Consider the following 17,864-nt stretch of genomic DNA (forward strand, 5'->3'; position numbering starts at 1 on the left):
AAATCTGTGCTTTGGTCTGATGAGTCCAAATTTGAGATCTTTGGTTCCAACCACCATGTCTTCGTGCGACACTGAAAAGGTGAACAGATGGACTCTACATGCCTGGTTCCCACTGTGAAGCATGGAGGAGGAGGTGTGATGGTGTGGGGGTGCTTTGCTGGTGACACTGTTGGGGATTAATTCAAAATTGAAGGCATACTGAACCAGCATGGCTACCACAGCATCTTGTAGTGGCATGCTATTCAATCCGGTTTGCGTTTAGTTGGACCATCATTTATTTTTCAACAGGACAATGACCCCAAACACACCTCCAGGCTGTGTAAGGGCTATTTGACCATGAAGGAGAGTGATGGGGTGCTGCGCCAGATGACCTGGCCTCCACAGTCACCGGACCTGAACCCAATTGAGATGGTTTAGGGTAAGCTGGACCGCAGAGTGAAGGCAAAAGGGCCAACAAGTGCTAAGCATCTCTGGGAACTCCTTCAAGACTGTTGGAAGACCATTTCAGGTGACTACCTCTTGAAGCTCATCAAGAGAATGCCAAGAGTGTGCAAAGCAGTAATCAAAGCAAAAGGTGGCTACTTTGAAGAACCTAGAATATGACATATTTTCAGTTGTTTCACACTTTTTTGTTATGTATATAATTCCACATGTGTTGATTCATAGTTTTGATGCCTTCAGTGTGAATCTACAATTTTCATAGTCATGAAAATAAAGAAAACTGTTTGAATGAGAAGGTGTGTCCAAACTTTTGGTCTGTACTGTATATATATATATATATATATATATATATATATATATATATATATATATACACACACACACACACACACACACACACACTACAGCAGCAGGACCTGATAAATAAAAATAAAAACCTGGACAACCTCTTTATGCATACCACCCTCCATAAACTAAAGTAACAGTACCCTATTATTCTGAATTGAACACATTTAGGCACAGTGTTGATAGATTTTCAGGAGAGAACAAACAGTCACATACTATGACATCTTTAGAAGCTCGTTGCTTTCAGGTTTCCAGACACCTCTCACCAGTTGTTCAAAGTTGGAGATCAGGCCACCGCCAGCAGCTGGAAATAAAACAGATCTGTTAGCTACCTCCAAATACACATCATGCAGTATGAATACTTCAAAATATGAGTGGTGGAGTAAGTCTCAGCTACTAGGATAGATTTCAGAATATCCTATTTATTCATCTTCAAAGACAACTAAATAAAAATTCAGAACACATTTATGAGACACCTAATGAATGCTCACCTATTATGTAGTTCACAGGGCCAAAATTCTACTCTGGGTAATTTCTTTATAAGGGCTGAGCTCTGTTTCTCTGATACAGAGCTCCATATTTCCTGCATAGACATACTGTACTGTAGGGTTAGATGAAAAAATTCTGTTGGTCTACCACCACTAGAGGGAGCTTATGAGCTTACTGTTGTACATTAAAAATAATTAAAATATGCAGCAAGTTCCTAAGTGCCTTATGAAGGCTGCAGGCAGATAATTATATTTACTTTTAGGTCTATGCAAACTATTTCAAGCTCGGTATCAGAAAACCTGTGCTCCAACTACTATACAGATACAATAAGAAATTAATCAGTACAAACATAATAATTTCTTTTGATCTCCATTCATATACAATGCATTCAGAAAATCTTCAGACCCTTTCACTTTTGCAGCCTTGTGCTAAAATAAAAAAATTAATTTAATCTGCACTCAATGGCCCAGCCATAATGACAAAGTAAAAACAGAATGTTTTAAATCTTTGCTAATTTACTGAAAAGGAAAAAATTAAATCTTGCACTGACATTCAGACCCTTTAGGCTCCTCGCAGACGAGCGTGTGCGGATTAGGTCCAGATGTGTTCTGAATGCGTTCCGTGAAAAATGCGCGATTTCGCAAACAAAGTCATTCTGTTTTGTCTGCGATAGCGTTCAGTTGTTTTTTTGTGCGGGTGAAATGCAATTTAATGCATTTTGCACGCGCGTGATAAAAAAACTAAATGTTTACAAACAACATCTCTTAGCAACCATTAGTGAAAAACGCATCGTATCCACACTTACTTGTGGAATGCGATTTTCACGCAGCCCCATTCACTTCTATGGGGCCAGCGTTGCGTGAAAATTGCAGAATATAGAACATGCTTCTATTTTCACACAACGCACACGTGATGCGTGAAAACCAACGCACATGTACACAGCCCCATTGAAATGAATGGGTCTGGATTCCGTGCGGGCGCAACACGTTCACATCACGCATTGCACCCGCGTGGAATACTCGCTCGTGTGAAAGGGGCCTTACTCAGGACTTTGAAAGGTTGAAGAACCTTTGGCAGCGATTAAAGCCTCCAGTCTTCTTAGGTATGATGTCACAAGGTTTTCACACCTAGATTTAGGTATTTTGTGCGATTCATCCCTGAAGATTCTCTCAAGCTCTGTCAGGTTGGATAGGGACTGTCAATGGACAGCCATTTTCAGGTATCTCCAGAGATGTACAAATGGGTTCAAGACAGGGTTTTGGCTGGGCCACTCCGGGACATTCACAGTGTTGTCCCTAAACCACTCCTGTGTTGTCTTAGCTGTGTGCTTAGGGTCAGTATCCAGTTGGAAGGTGAACCTCTGGCCCAGTTTTAACGTCCAAATTACTCTGTATTAGGTTTTCATTGTGAATATCTCTGTACTTTGCTCCATTCAACATTCCCTCAACTCTGACTAGTCTCCCTGTCGAACGACCATGCCTCACTGTAGGTATAGTATTAGGCAGTTGATGAGAAGTCCCTGGATTCCTCCAGACATGATGCTTAGCATTAAAGCCAAAAGGTTTCATCTTTGTTTCCTCAGACCAGAAAATCTTTATTCTCACCGTCTGAAACTAAATTAGGTGCTTTTTCACAAACTACAGGGGGACGTTCATGTGTCTTACTGAGAAGAGGCTTTTTTCTGGCCATTGTGCCATAAAGCCCAGATTGGTGCTGCTGTGATGCTTGACCTGAAAGTTTCTCCCATCTGCATACAGGATCAGCTACAGTGACCATTGAGTTCTTGGTCACCTCTCTCACCAAGGCCCTCCCCGATTACTTAGCTTGGTGGTGCAGCCAGCTCTAGGAAGAGTCCTGAAGTCGGTGGACAATTTTAGTCATTTTTTAGAAAAAAAAATTCTGTTTTCACTTTGTCATCCTACAGAATGATGGGGGGAAACTTTTTTTTTGCTTTTTAATTTTAGCACAAGAACACAACATAATACAATGCAAAAAAGTGAAGGTGTCTGAAGACTTTCAGAATGCATTGTAGCTACAGTAGATAGTGGCATCTTAATAATCTAACTCATTTTTTCAGGGCTGCAACTCTTTCCACGAAAAAGTACACAAACCGGTATCTCCCAGGGATAGATAACAATCTTGCTAGCGTCACCTTCTGGAAATGCCTGCCTATGAGTCAAAATCTGACTTTTTTATAATCATTAGTACATGACAAGGTAAAATAGCCAAATATCTACTCAGACAGCTGTTTAGGTGTTCTTGCTCCACATCAGTATGGAGTAGGATTCTGACTGGCTGAGTGTCATGCTTTGAATGCAGATTAGGCAGGCTGCTGCCTTACCTTAAATTGACCAGTTGTGTATGGACAATGCTCCATGGAAAAAAAAAAAATTAAAAAATATTCCATAAGGTATCTCCCAGGAAAAAAGACCATCTCGCTAGCACCACATCCTGGAAATGGCTCCACATAAGTCAAAGTCCGACTTTTTAACAAGCCTTGGAACGTGACAAGGATGGATATTTGGCTTGGCTATTTTCCTTAGTCATGTTCCAGGACTCATTGGGATCCATTTCCATAAACTAGCGACAGACCCCCTTAACAAAGTGCTGGGTCACTTTCTTTAGGGCTCTTTCACACTTGCGTTCTTTTCTTCCGGCATAGAGTTCCGTCGTCGGGGCTCTATGCCGGAAGAATCCTGATCAGTTTTATCCTAATGCATTCTAATGGAGAGAAATCCGTTCAGGATGCATCAGGATGTCTTCAGTTCCGGACCGGAACGTTTTTTGGCCGGAGAAAATACTGCAGCATGCTGCGCTTTTTGCTCCGGCCAAAAATCCTGAAGACTTGCCGCAAGGTCGGATCCGGAATTAATGCCCATTGAAAGGCATTAATCCGGATCCGGCCTTAAAGTGAACCTTTCACCAGGATTTCACATAATAAACTATTACGTCGGACTCGAGCGCGATCCTGTAACTGAATCGCGCATGCGCCGTCCCCGATGCCTGCCTGTCTTCTCTTCCTCACGCGCGATTCAGTTACAAGATCGCGTTCGAGTTCGACGGCTCATGCGCCGCTTGTACAAGCGCGGTCCCGGCAACTGAGCCGGGTGTCAGTTACACTACTTAGAGGCGGGGTTAGGGCAGGGGAGGTACAGCCCGGAGTGAGGGAAGGGCTACCCCCTTGACTTCAGGCGCGTGACTTCAGGAGCTGGAGACGAGGACTTTATAACTCGTTTTTTTTCATGAATATCCATCCCAGGAAAGCGGCACAATAATGCATTGAAACACAATGAGGATATCTATAAGGTACTGGTAATAGTTTATTATGTGAAATCCTGGTGAAAGGTTCGCTTTAACCTAAACGTCGTTTCGGCGCATTGCCGGATCCGACATTTAGCTTTTTCTGAATGGTTACCATGGCTGCCGGGACGCTAAAGTCCTGGCAGCCATGGTAAAGTGTAGTGGGGAGCGGGGGAGCAGAATACTTACCGTCCGTGCGGCTCCCGGGGCGCTCCAGAGTGACGTCAGGGCGCCCCACGCGCATGGATGACGTGATCGCATGGCACGTCATCCATGCGCATGGGGCGCTCTGACGTCATTCTGGAGCGCCCCGGGAGCCGCACGGACTGTAAGTATACTGCTCCCCCGTTCCCCACTACTACTATGGCAACCAGGACTTTAATAGCGTCCTGGCTGCCATAGTAACACTGAACGCATCCGACGTGTAATTCCGGCAAGTGGAGTACAGGCCGGATCCGGACAACGCAAGTGTGAAAGAGGCCTTAATTGACTCAGCCGCTTTGATAAACTCTTCTACTGAACAGCTCCAGTGCCTACTGAGGAGTACTCAATATTCATGAGCTCCTGGCTTTCTCCGCCCCATGCTGCTAATTCAGATGGAAAAAAAAACTGTCAATCAGTGGTAGCAGGGGCGTAGCTATAGGGGGTGCACAGGTAGCAGTCGCTATCGGGTCCAGGAGCCTGAGTGGACCCAAAGACCCTGGTGCCACATAAGACACTGGTATTATAGAAATTAAATGCTGGTCAAGTTACACCTCTGGCTGGAGGGAAAGGATTAGGTTAAGAATTTGGGGGATTGCCGTTTCAATTTTTGCCTCAGGCCGCTCGTAGGTTAAGTGTTCCCCTGCCCCTGGACACAAAGCACTAAGAGAAGGGGGCCCAAGATGAACTCTTGAACCAGGGCCCATGAGCCTTTAGCTACGCCCCTGAGTGGTAGTGCTCATAGATTTCCTTTACGGTGAGCCAGAACGCTGCCTAAGCCATGACTTTGGCTATCTCCACAAAGCGCAGTAGCAAAAATAAGAGAGAGTAAAATGGAAAGAGCACAAAAAAAGCTAAAGAAAAGAGCAAAAGAAAGAGCAAGGAAAAAAGCAAAAAGGAAAGGCAAAGGAAAGAATGAAAAATGAAAGAAACTAAAAGGTGTAAAAGACAAATAAAAAAGAGCAAGAAAGAGCACAAAAAAAATGAAAAAAATTGATTTCTTTAGTCGATATGAAGCGAAAATGTCCAGCTGTTCGATAATTTTTCATTGATCAACATATGCACAGTAGGTGGCTGTAGAAAACCCAGTTCTCATTAGAAAGACACAAACTCAATCTAAGCAAGTGATTACCTTCGTATCCTGAGGAAAATTTCACAGCAGCTGCCCAGCACAGGTTTAAGTCCTAAATACCTCTATGGTAACAGTTTTCTGGGTTGGTTCGGAACAAAACATATCAAATGTAGTTTTATTCTGTCCTCACCTTTTGCCCAGCCATTGGCAACCATGACTAACAAGGCATCTTTGAAGCGACCATGTGCTTGAGTGACTCCAGCCACGATCTTCCAAGTTCTGGTGACTTCCTTCATTGCTGCAGCAATAACTCGTAGAGGTAGGAAACAAAAGCATTGGTAGAACAGATCTAATGGAAAGTAGTAGACCATGTACCTGAAAGATACAGGACAAATGCATAATAAAACTACATGAAAACCAAAATATAAGAACCAAACCTACATTGCTTAATTGCCAATCTATAGGAATGGAAAGCAGATCAGGCTTAGTAAGTCTTCGACTTAAATGACAATACTCTCTAAGGCTCTGTTTACAGATGAGCCCCACTGATTTAGAACGGGTTCTGTCAGGTTGACAGTTGATTACCCATAAAACTCTACTTTCAGACTGGTAGGCAGCAAGTAAGGAGCACTGGTATTTATATTGAGACTGTGGATTGGTAAATTTTGGCACGCTACAGGTCCATGCTGCTCCCCTCTGAGATTGCGGTGGAGGGGGAAGCTTGTACGTGCAGTGCTGCCGCCATCTTTATCACTTCTAGTGGTCTGGGGTGAATGCACGGCAGGCAGTTATAGCCAAGTGATAAGATACAGAAAAGTCAGATACACTATATTGGACTGTACCATAGTCCAATATATTGCATATGAGACTTTACTTTAATCACCACAGACCTCACCGAGGGGCTTATTAACCCTAGGCAGTGCACCCCAGGGGCTTATTAACCCCGACCAGCAGAAGAAAGGAGGACAGCAGTGCTTCATAACTGGGACTGTCAGACAAGCTGGTGAGTTTGTAAGTTAGAGATTCTCACCTGAAGGGGTTACACTCGGAGCGCAACACCCAATGGAGCTTGTAGAATTTCTGCAGATACCGATGCAGCTAGGCTTCTCCCTTCATGCACAAGTGTGCAAGGTTCAAAAGATCAGAGAAGATGATGATGATACCGGGAAGGCAGCGGCACAACCAGGCGAGTCCAGATGAGCGATATTCTTAGAATATGTCTTTATCACAGTTGTTTCTTACAGGTGATGCGTTTTGGAGCCAGACCGGCTCCTTTTTCAAGTGAATAACCTGTTGTGTGGTTTGAAAAAGGGGCTGGTCGGCTCTGAAACGCGTCACCTGTAAGAAGCAACTTTAAAAAAGACATATCCTAAAAATATCACTCATCTGGACTTACCTGGTTGTGCTGCTGCCTTTCTGGTATCATCATCATCTTCTCTAAGGGTACTTTCGCACTAGCGTTATTCTTTTCCGGTATTGAAATCCGGTAAAAGGTCTCAATACCGGAAAAAAAACGCATCAGTTTTGTCCTAATGCATTCTGAATGGAAAGCAATCCGTTTAGTATGCATCAGGATGTCTTCCGTTCAGTCCCTCGTACGGTATTTGACCGGACAAAATACCGCAGCTTGCCGAATCCGGCATTAATTTCCATAGAGATGTATTAATGCCGGATTCGGTACAAAGTGTTCCGGAAATTGCAGCGTTGCTTTCCGGTTTGCGCTGGGATATAGGAGGAGCTAGTTTAGTTTTTGATCTTTGAAAAACTTGAAATAACGTATCCATCTAATGGATCTGGAAAAAATAAAAAATAAATAAAGATTCCGTTTGCATACAGTTTGCCGGATCTGGCAGGAAGTTCCCGCAACGGAACTGCCTGCCGGATTCTAACAACACTAGTGTAAAAGTAGCCTTACCCTAAACAGTGGCACCAAGGGGCTTTTATTAACTTGAGTGAACCCCTCTTTGTTACAAAAGATGCCAGGTGTCTCCACAAATTGCTCAGGGACAGGCATATTCAGAAGGTGCAGTGAAGTCTTTATTGTCACTGCCATAAAAAAAAATTATAATAAATACACCATTTTTAAAAGATTTCAATAGTTGCGGTAAAATATTTATGGCAGTCACAGTAAAAACAGTGACTTGACTGTACCATCTGAATATACCCAACAGATGGTTGTCCCTGGTTAGTGAAGCAACTAGGGGCTTGGGGGTATGGCATTAGGTACTCTGCTGCTCGTCAGTGTAGGTGAACCGTTATGGCTACTGCTTTCGCTCCTCCTCATACAGCTGCAGTGTTCCTGGCCAGCAGAGTGCTGTTTGGATGGCACAATCTACTGCCCAGAAATGATGATTGAAGTGTCTGTGCCCGAGATGACTTGACCCGATGAACGAGCATAATGTGATCTGCGGGGAACCCTAAGAATCGTTCCCAATAATCTGCCCGACAATTGGGCAATCTAAACAAGACTGTAGGATTCAGTCATATCTTTATTTATGCATGGAAGACAGCTATAGAGGAGACTAGCAATGGCTTAAGGTTATGTGTGCCTACTTATTATTTATTTGAATTACCACAATTTTCCTACTTATCATCTAAAAGTACTCCTCAAAAATGCTAAAAGGAGGATTTTTACTCTTCTGGAAAACACGTAGTGAAAACTCTGATAGAAAGGCTACAGGCCCATCTTGATTCTTTCTTCTACAGCGAGAAGAGAGAGGGTGCTATGGGAGCGCTTTTCTCTCCTCGTTCTCGAGACTAGTGGTGGGTTTTCAGAAAACTCAGTGACCCTGTAAAGGGGTTTTCCCAGATTTTGATACCGATGACTAGTGATGAAGATGACATTGTTCAAAACTTTGGATTAATAATGTATGGAGATCTGTCCATGTACAGTATTAAAATGTATGGGCTCGGAACCAAAACCGATTCAATGAAGTCAAGCGCAACTTGGCGAATAACTAACTTCGGCTCATCGGAGCCCATACATTGTAATACTGTATGGAGACTGAATCTGAAGTTCTGAACCAAGCCTTTATCAATTGTCGATCTATGGGCCTGGTATATTTAATTACCTGTGAGTGCGGGTTACAATACGTAGGCAAAACTGTGAGGGAGTTCAGGAGGCGTATTGGTGAACATCTCAATGATATCAAAAAGAAAGCAGATACCCCAGTAGCAAGACACGTTGCTGAATGTCATGCAAATGATCAAAATGCCTTGGAAGCGAATGACATTTAAATCATTAAACCATCCCCCCGAGGAGGTAATTTTGATAAACGAGTGTTACAGAAAGAGGCACAGTGGATTTTCCACCTTGATACGGTGCGTCCCAGGGGTTTGAATGACTACATTTCATATTTATGCTTTTCGTAGCATCTCCCCTTGTTGCCCATTTACGCCGCATCATTCATTTTGATAATCGGCACAATTGATATATTTGTGCCAGGTATATTGTAATATCTGATGGGATACTGTGTATTTGCCTTTCTGATTTATATATTGATGGCTGTCATCATGCACTTGCTATCTAGTGATTTTTCTTTTATTCCATAGGGCAAATCTTTATATATTTAGTGAAGTGGCTGATTCTTCTTAGATACTTACTGTGCCTCATTCTAGCTTACTAATACTGTACCTCAGTGTTCATACCCCAAAGTGACCGCTAGAGGTCTCTGTAGTACACTGAGAGTGGACTACTCCCTGTGGTACCGCCCTCCTGTGACATCAGCGCTGACTCCGGGCGGGGCACGTGACTTTCCATGCTCTCTGCGCTACGGGTCCAGCGCTGGAAAGGGCGGCCCACGTCTGAATCAGGGTAGGTGGGGCCTTCCCTTCATAGGGATTTTGTCACCTCGTTTTCGGTTATAGAGATGCGGACATGCACGGCTAGATCGCTGCTAGGATGTCCGCGATATACCTGTCCTATAGCGCTGTGTCCTTTTATTTTGTTTAAAAAATGATTTTTGAGATATGTAAATGAGCCTTTTAAGGTGCCCAAGGGGCTGTACGAACTTCCTGGTGCCCAGCACCGCCTATCTCCTCCGAATCTCCTCCTTTCGTCACAGTTAGGCTACTTTCACACTAGCGTTCGGGGCTCCGCTTGTGAGTTCCGTTTGAAGGCTCTCACAAGCGGCCCCGAACGGATCCGTACTGCCCTAATGCATTCTGAGTGGATGCGGATCCGCTCAGAATGCATCACTCTGGCACCGTTTTGTCCTCCGCTCCGCTCAGCAGGGGGTCGAGTGTCCGCCTGGCCGTGTGGAGGCAAACGGATCCGTCCAGACTTACAATGGAAGTCAATGGGGACGGATCTGTTTGAAGTTGACACAATATGGCTCAATTTTCAAACGGATCCGTCCCCCATTGACTTTCAATGTAAAGTCAAAACGGATCCGTTTGCATCATCATGAACAAAAAAAAAAATATATATATTTTTTTTGTTCATGGTAATGCAAACGGATCCGTTCTGAACGGATCTAAGCGTTTGCATTATAGGTGCGGATCCGTCTCTGCAGATACCACGCAGGTGTGAAAGTAGCCTTAGATTGCCGTAATCTCGCGATGCGTGAGCTCGCGCATGCGCAGTTCCTTCCCTGAGGCTGATGCCAGCACAGGGAAGGAACACTATACCGGCACTGCGCATGCACGAGCTCGCGCATCGTGAGATTACGGCAATCTAACTGTGACGAAAGGAGGCGATTCGGAGGACATAGGCGGTGCTGGGCTCCTTCACAGGGGAACGTGGCTGGGCACCAGGAAGGTTCGTACAGACCCTTGGGCACCTAACAAGGCTCATTTACATATCTCTAAAATCATTTTTTAAACAAAATAAAAGGACACAGCGCTATGGGACCTCTATAGAAAACGAGGTGACAGATTTCATTTAAATGCTAGTAGCTGTGGCGGCCGTTTCACGGTCATCATCGCACTGGAGCGCATCCCCTGTGAGAGAGGGGCTGCGCGTTGCTCATGCCTAATTAACAAACAATAGCTCTTTTATGCTACCCACCTTACAGTCTCCTGATGAGGCATCATTTATAGATGCAGAAACGCGTAGAGGTGATAGGGGTTTCAGTCAAGTAGCTTTGTAAGGGCTTATTAGGCAATCTTGATTAATATTTAGCAACTATTGTCTGAGACATTAGGGTCACGAGCAATCAGCTGCACAACTGGCAGAAAAAGTGGGGGCCGTCATTATGCTCAAGTTGTAATTAATAGACAACGGAGCTACTTTTCACCTTAGTAGTCTCGGGCATAGTTGCTCTTATTTAGCTGTAGGTCTTGGGTGTTTGATCAGCTGCTTTGACAACTGCACACCCACCCTGCATTCACCTGCTTGGGATATCTCTGTCCTGGAGACCATCTCTGTTAGCTCCCAGTATATATGGCCAATTGATCCCTTGCAGGTAGTTGTTATTGGTGCAGTTGCATGTGGTGCTAATAATGAGTGCGTTTTACTTTCACCTACCTCACTTCTTTTTTTTTTTTTTCCTTTGGCTTTGAACACAAAAAAAAAAAATATATATATATATATATATATATATATATATATATATTTGAGCTTTTAGCATCCCCAATTGCTATATTATTGTTTAAGTATTTAGGGGTTGCATAGCTGCTTGTGACAGAACCAACTGTGAGCTAGTACCATATATACTTGCAAAATCCAATGTATTTACATGGTACACTCCTCTCAATAAATGTATGCTGCCTGTTATACCGTCAACGTGCCAGTAGATGGAGCAAGATGTAAAAGAATGATATCCAGCAGATTTAGGAGTTCTCACATATATACCACATTTTCTTATCAATACTGACACTAAATAGCAGGAAAATTGGATCACTTTGTGAACGAGATAACACCATGAGCTTCAAATGAAACTAGATCCAAATTAGGAGAAAAGGTTCCTAATTTGAAGCCAGACTAGGGAATTGCATGCATAACAGAATACTAGAATGTCATTTCTAACTAGAGAAACTGCAGAGTGTGTTTCATCTCTGGATAAAGGGGATGTCCGGTTTCAGGACTAAACCCAATAACCCCCAGATCCTCCTGAAATAAAAGATAAGGTAACTAATTAAAAGGAAAAGTTCCAGCATGTCGTATTCCGGTTATTGCTTCGTCTTTATTTCATTATTGGTTGCAGATTACACCTCGTGGAAATCACATCCCACCACCGCAACAGGTTACCATATAGATAATACCAGTGTATTACTGTACTGCGGTGGCAGCACGAAGCGCACAGCGTCATAGCAACCAATGACACCGTGCGCTCCTGCTGTCAGCAGGATGCCAGGCCGGGATGCCACGGACCGCACTCGGACGTGAAACACGGCCGTGTTAATCATAACCCTGATCTGCAACCAATAATGAAATAAAGACAAAGCAATAACCGGAATACGAAGTGCTGGAACTTTTTATTTTATTTTGTATGCGGAGAGGACTTGTCCGGTTCGTTCCGTGCATGGGGAGGATTTGGCGAGCTGGAATTTACCTTTTTTAAGGTAACTAATTACCTGACTGATCCAGCTACCGCTCTGGTTCTCCTGGCCAGGCTCTACCTACCCAGCTGCAACAGAGAGTCTGGCCGGGAGAACTGGAGCAGCGGGATCTGTGAGGCAAGGACTCACCTGTACTTTTCAGGGGGGATTCTGGGGGGTTGTCCGGTTTACTGCCTAAACTTGACTACCCCTTTAAAGTACAACCAAGCAGTCAGTGCCGTATGCAGAATTCATTATTTATAACAGACACACCTGCGCAAAATGTGCGTCAAATCAAAAGCTGTAGGAGTTACACATTTTTTTTCTCATTTGGCCGAAGATTTGCCACAGATTTTATCCTCTGCATTACAAGGGGTGAAATCCACACAAGAAATAAAGTTACACTTAATGGATAAAACCATTGGGACACCTTCACGTTACATCTACATCGCTTTCCAAATCTATAGAGATTAATATGAAATTGGTTTTCCCTTTACAGATAAAACAGCCCCCCTCTTTGAGAGGGTTTCTACAAGATTTTGAGAGTGTGTCAGAATTTTTTCCCATTTATCCAGAAGAACATTTGTGAGGTCAAACACGGATGTTGGATGAGAGGGCCTGGATCGCATTCTCCATTCTAAGGCCTAGTTCACACGAACGTATGGCTTTTATAGTTTTTTGCGGTCCGTTTTTCACGGATCCGTTGTTCCGTTTTTGAGTTCCGTTGTGTTTCCGTTTCCGTTCCGTTGTTCCGTTCCGTTTTTCCGTATGCCATGTACAGTTTACAGTAATTACATAGGAAAAATTGGGCTGGCCATAACATTTTCAATAGATGGTTCAGAAAAAACGGAACGGAAACGGAAGACATACGGATGCATTTCCGTATGTGTTCCGTTTTTTTTGCGGATCCATTGACTTGAATGGAGCCACGACCCGTGATTTACGGCCAAATATAGGACAAGCTCTATCTTTCAACGGAACGGAAAAACGGAAAAACGGAAACGGAAGGCATACGGAACACATTCAGTTTTTTTTGCGGAACCATTGAAATGAATGGTTCCGTATACGGACCGTATACGGAACACAAAAAAACGGCCCGTACACCCGCAAAAAAAACGTTCGTGTGAACTAGGCCTAATTCATCCCAAAGGTGTTTGGGGAGTTTGGTGCAGAAGAACTTGACTGGCCCTCACAGAGCCTTGACCTCCACCTCATCAGAGGCCGCACTACATTTTTTCCAAAATACCCCTCTTACCATTTTTAACCAAGGAGGAGTAGGAAAGTTGCAGTAATACAAATACATAATACGTAGGCCTATACTTCCTCACATCTGTGTTGGAGGCTCTCTTTGGGGCGTCTGTCACAAATTCTGTCAAAAAGACCAGACAAAAAGGCCTCACATGTAGGATTTTTTTGCCTGTTAAAAAAAACAAGATCCTGAACGGACTTCATTATAGTCAGTGGAGTCTGTTCAGCTCTGTTCCTGTCAGTTAGGTGCCCGATCCAGCACTTATGTTATGGTTGTTGTTCTGCTCATCTAACAAAGCAGAACAACAGAAACAAATAGTGGCAGTGTGAATAGACCTTTCCATCAGCTTCTCCAACATACAGTCCCATGTAAATAACATTGCCTCCATCCCTCCAGGATAGTGTTAATAAGCCCCTGGGGGTGTCTGGAGCAAATGCACAGCAGGTTATCATATCCAAGTAGTAAAGTACAGGGAAGATCCACTATACTGGACTGTACCTTATCACTTGGCTATAATTATTATTATTATTATTTATTATTAAAGTGCCATTCATTCCATAGCACTGTACATATGAAAAGGGGTATACATACATAATACAGACAATTGCACTAAGCATGAACAGGACGAGTTACAGACTGGTACAGAAGGAGAGAGGGCCTACAATCAGCATGGTATTGGAGTAAAATGGCCTGAACAGGTGTACGTTATTGCGACCTCTGCACCCAACCATGCCTTTATGGACCTTGATTTATACACTGGGCACAGTCATGCTGGAACAGAAAAAGTCCATCCCCAAACTGTTCCCACAAAGTTGGAAGCATACCATTGTCCAAAATGTCTTGGTATGTTGAAGAAATACGATTTCCTTTTACTGAAACTAAGGGGCATGGCCAACCCCTGAAAAACTACCCATAACATCATCCCTCCTCCACCAAAAACAATGCAGTCAGGCATGGTTGGATGAGTATGGTGTGGAAGATCTCTCAGAGCTCTGACCTCAACTGCATCAGTCATGAACTAGAACGAAGATTGTGAGCCAGCAACTCTCGTGCAACATCAGTGTCTGACCTCACAAATGCTCTTCTGGGCAAATTGGCAAAAATTCCCAAAGATACACTCCAAAATTTTGTAGAAAGCTTTCCCAAAAGAGCGGAATCTGTTTCAACTGCAAAGGGGAAAAATAATTCCGTATTAATGGCGATGGATTTAGAATGGGATGTAGGGGGTAATGTATAGGTGTGCCAATAGTTCTGTTCATATAGAATATACAGTATTTTTACTCTTACACATCAGTTAAGAAGGTAACAACTTACCAAACAACTGTTGCATAAATAATGTTAGTGCTATTTGTAAGGATTGCAACAGGAGGCTCAGCAAGCAATAAAGAGGACAAAATTCCACCTCCAAAGCAGCACAGCATGGCGCTGAACCAGGAAGCAAAAGGACTCCGAGATGCCACGTCCACCGCTCCTACAATTACAACCAGCATTGTATCAGTTAATATTAGTGGTCCACATTTACGTACAGTACATTGTAACTCTGCTTATATCTAACAGGTAATGACATATTTCTCCACTATTTTACCCCTTTCCCATTGAATTCAACGAGGAAAGCGCATAATATACACTTGGCCCTTCTAAAGCGTATGGGGGTCATTTATCAAACAGAAATAAGCCTGAATTAGTCGTATTTCTGGTGCAGATTGCGACTTCATCCCACTCACGGCAGGTCTAAAAATGTCGGCGGGCAAGGAGACGGCCTGCCAGGCCCATCTCATGTACCATTTTCTACGCTTGTTTTAGGCGTAAAAAATGGTCTAAATGTAAGACAGCTCGGAAGATGTCTTACATTTACAAGTGGCAGAGGATCCGCCAAAGTTATGTAGAGGCCTGCACCTCTTCATAATTCCAGCTGATCCACCGCCAAGTATAGGGCTTATTAAGACCAGAGTCTAAAAGGTCGGACTTAATAAATGTTCCCCTTTGTTTTCAAAATGGCATAAGGATCCATGGCCATGTGTATTAGTATTACCTATTGAAATCAATGGGACGTCATGTAGAATTTTGAACACATATTACACTGTCTACAATGCATGCGGTAATACACAGCCTTATTATATACATAAAAGGGATGTCCTGGCTACAGATATTGATGACCTATCCTCATGATAGGTCATCAACATCAACTGATTGAAGGGATTGTGGGCTAGTGTGAGCTCTGTATCCTCCTCACAATGTCTAGATTGCAGAGGTGGTGCTGTGTAATTACAGCTCTTAATCCCATTCAAGTGAATGGGAGAGGAAACTGCTCAATCTAGATGCAAGAAAGTGCTGCCTCCTCTAACACCTGATCGGTTGGGGTGCCAGGAGTCGGGCCCCTGCCAATCTGAAATTGATTAACTATCCTGAGGTTAGGTCATCAATACCTGTAGCCTGGAGAATCAATTTCAAGAGAACCGATCATCAGGTTCTCACAGTGCTTATGACAGATCTATGTCTTAGGCCTCTTTCACACTTGCGTTGTCCGGATCCGGCGTGTACTCCATTTGCCGGAATTACACGCCGGATCCGGAAAAACGCAAGTGTACTGAAAGCATTTGAAGACTGATCCGTCTTCAAAATGCTTTCAGTGTTACTATGGCAGCCAGGACACTATTAAAGTCCTGGTTGCCATAGTAGTAGTGGGGAGCGGGGGAGCGGTATACTTACAGTCCGTGCGGCTCCCGGGGCGCTCCAGAGTGACGTCAGAGCGCCCCATGTGCATGGATGACGTGCCATGCGATCACGTGATCCATGCGCTTGGGGCGCCCTGACGTCACTCTGGAGCGCCCCGGGAGCCGCACGGACGGTAAGTATGCTGCTCCCCAGCTCCCCATTACACTTTACCATGGCTGCCCGGACTTAAGCGTCCCGGCAGCCATGGTAACCACTCTAAAAAAGCTAAACGTCGGATCCGGCAATGCGCCGAAACGACGTTTAGCTTAAGGCCGGATCCGGATCAATGCCTTTCAATGGGCATTAATTCCGGATCCGGCCTTGCGGCAAGTCTTCAGGATTTTTGGCCGGAGCAAAAAGCGCAGCATGCTGCGGTATTTTCTCCGGCCAAAAAACGTTCCGTTCCGGAACTGAAGACATCCTGATGCATCCTGAACGGATTTCACTCCATTCAGAATGCATTAGGATAAAACTGATCAGAATTCTTCCTGCATAGAGCCCCGACGACGGAACTCTATGCCGGAAGAAAAGAACGCAAGTGTGAAAGAGCCCTTACTCTGAAATGATGCAACATTTCAGCTAAAACAGTCCAAAACAAGCCAGGAATGGTAGAGAAAGCCGCTGTGTGGCACCTTCACACCCTGTTATTTCCCCACACACAAAACAGGGAGACAAGGGAGCATCTATAAAGCCGATTTTCGCCGGCCCAAAAGAAAAAGGAGTAGAGGTCGGCCGCGCATGCGCAGTGCGCCCTCCTTCACTTTCGGGGCTCCGTTCTCTATATAGGTGTGAGACCCACACCTATAAATCAATGGGGGCATATCCTAGTGATATGCCCCCATTGGCATATCTCATCAACATGCTGTAAATGTATCTATGGGACAACCCCTTTAGCTGATAGAAAGATTGCATGTCTGTTAGGATTAAAACTAAAGGAATGCAGACTAACGTCAAAAGAATCCTAGAGATCTGAATATCAGCACCTGTCCAGCCAGTCACTGATTTATATTTAGAGAAATGAGGAACCACCTCACACCCTTCTTAGAAAACTGTTTTCCGTGACAGTTTTATTTCACATAGCAAACTGATGGCATCAATATACCATGAATATTTAACCACAGGAGATTGGATACTGTGCGAACCAAACCTCAGCATGTCCAGATAAGGTACTGTGCACGTCACTCTGGCGCAGATTTACTAAATGTGTCTGAGCCTAGAATCGGTCTAAAAAGTGGCACAACTAAGGTTCCTACAATATTCCCCTGATCTGCTTGAAAGGGGGGTTTGGCATACTGGGAAGAGGCACAGCTTCACAGGAAGAAAGGGGGGGCTAAGATGTGGCTCAAAATTGCTTTAAAATTCTTGAGCTAAAATTCCATTTAAAGAAAGCCAACCAATAGTTGGTATAGAGAGTCAGAGAGAAATGTCTATCCCTGCACCAGATTTATTATCCAGCCTGAGCCCCTGTGATGAATCTGCTGAAGGTGCAGGTTGCATCAGAAATCCCACGGAAATCAACAAGGACACAAAAGGAAACCATTCAGATTATGTAAAAATGGGGAACATGGAGAC

General features: G+C 43.9%; 1 protein-coding gene across 1 annotated transcript in view; it reads right to left on the reverse strand.

Moving 5' to 3' along the window:
- The window catches only part of LOC122941583 (trimeric intracellular cation channel type B-A-like), a 44,973-nt gene that overhangs the window by 11,432 nt on the left and 15,677 nt on the right, over nt 1-17,864 (reverse strand). Inside the window, exons 2-4 of the mRNA XM_044298935.1 lie at nt 14,892-15,048; nt 6,039-6,223; nt 1,003-1,090 (exon numbers count right to left, since the gene is read on the reverse strand). Coding sequence (XP_044154870.1) covers nt 1,003-1,090; nt 6,039-6,223; nt 14,892-15,048 — 430 coding nt within the window. The remainder of the gene's footprint in view (nt 1-1,002; nt 1,091-6,038; nt 6,224-14,891; nt 15,049-17,864) is intronic.

Source organism: Bufo gargarizans, chromosome 6, assembly GCF_014858855.1.
Source record: "Bufo gargarizans isolate SCDJY-AF-19 chromosome 6, ASM1485885v1, whole genome shotgun sequence".
In the NCBI taxonomy this organism is placed as follows: domain Eukaryota; kingdom Metazoa; phylum Chordata; class Amphibia; order Anura; family Bufonidae; genus Bufo; species Bufo gargarizans.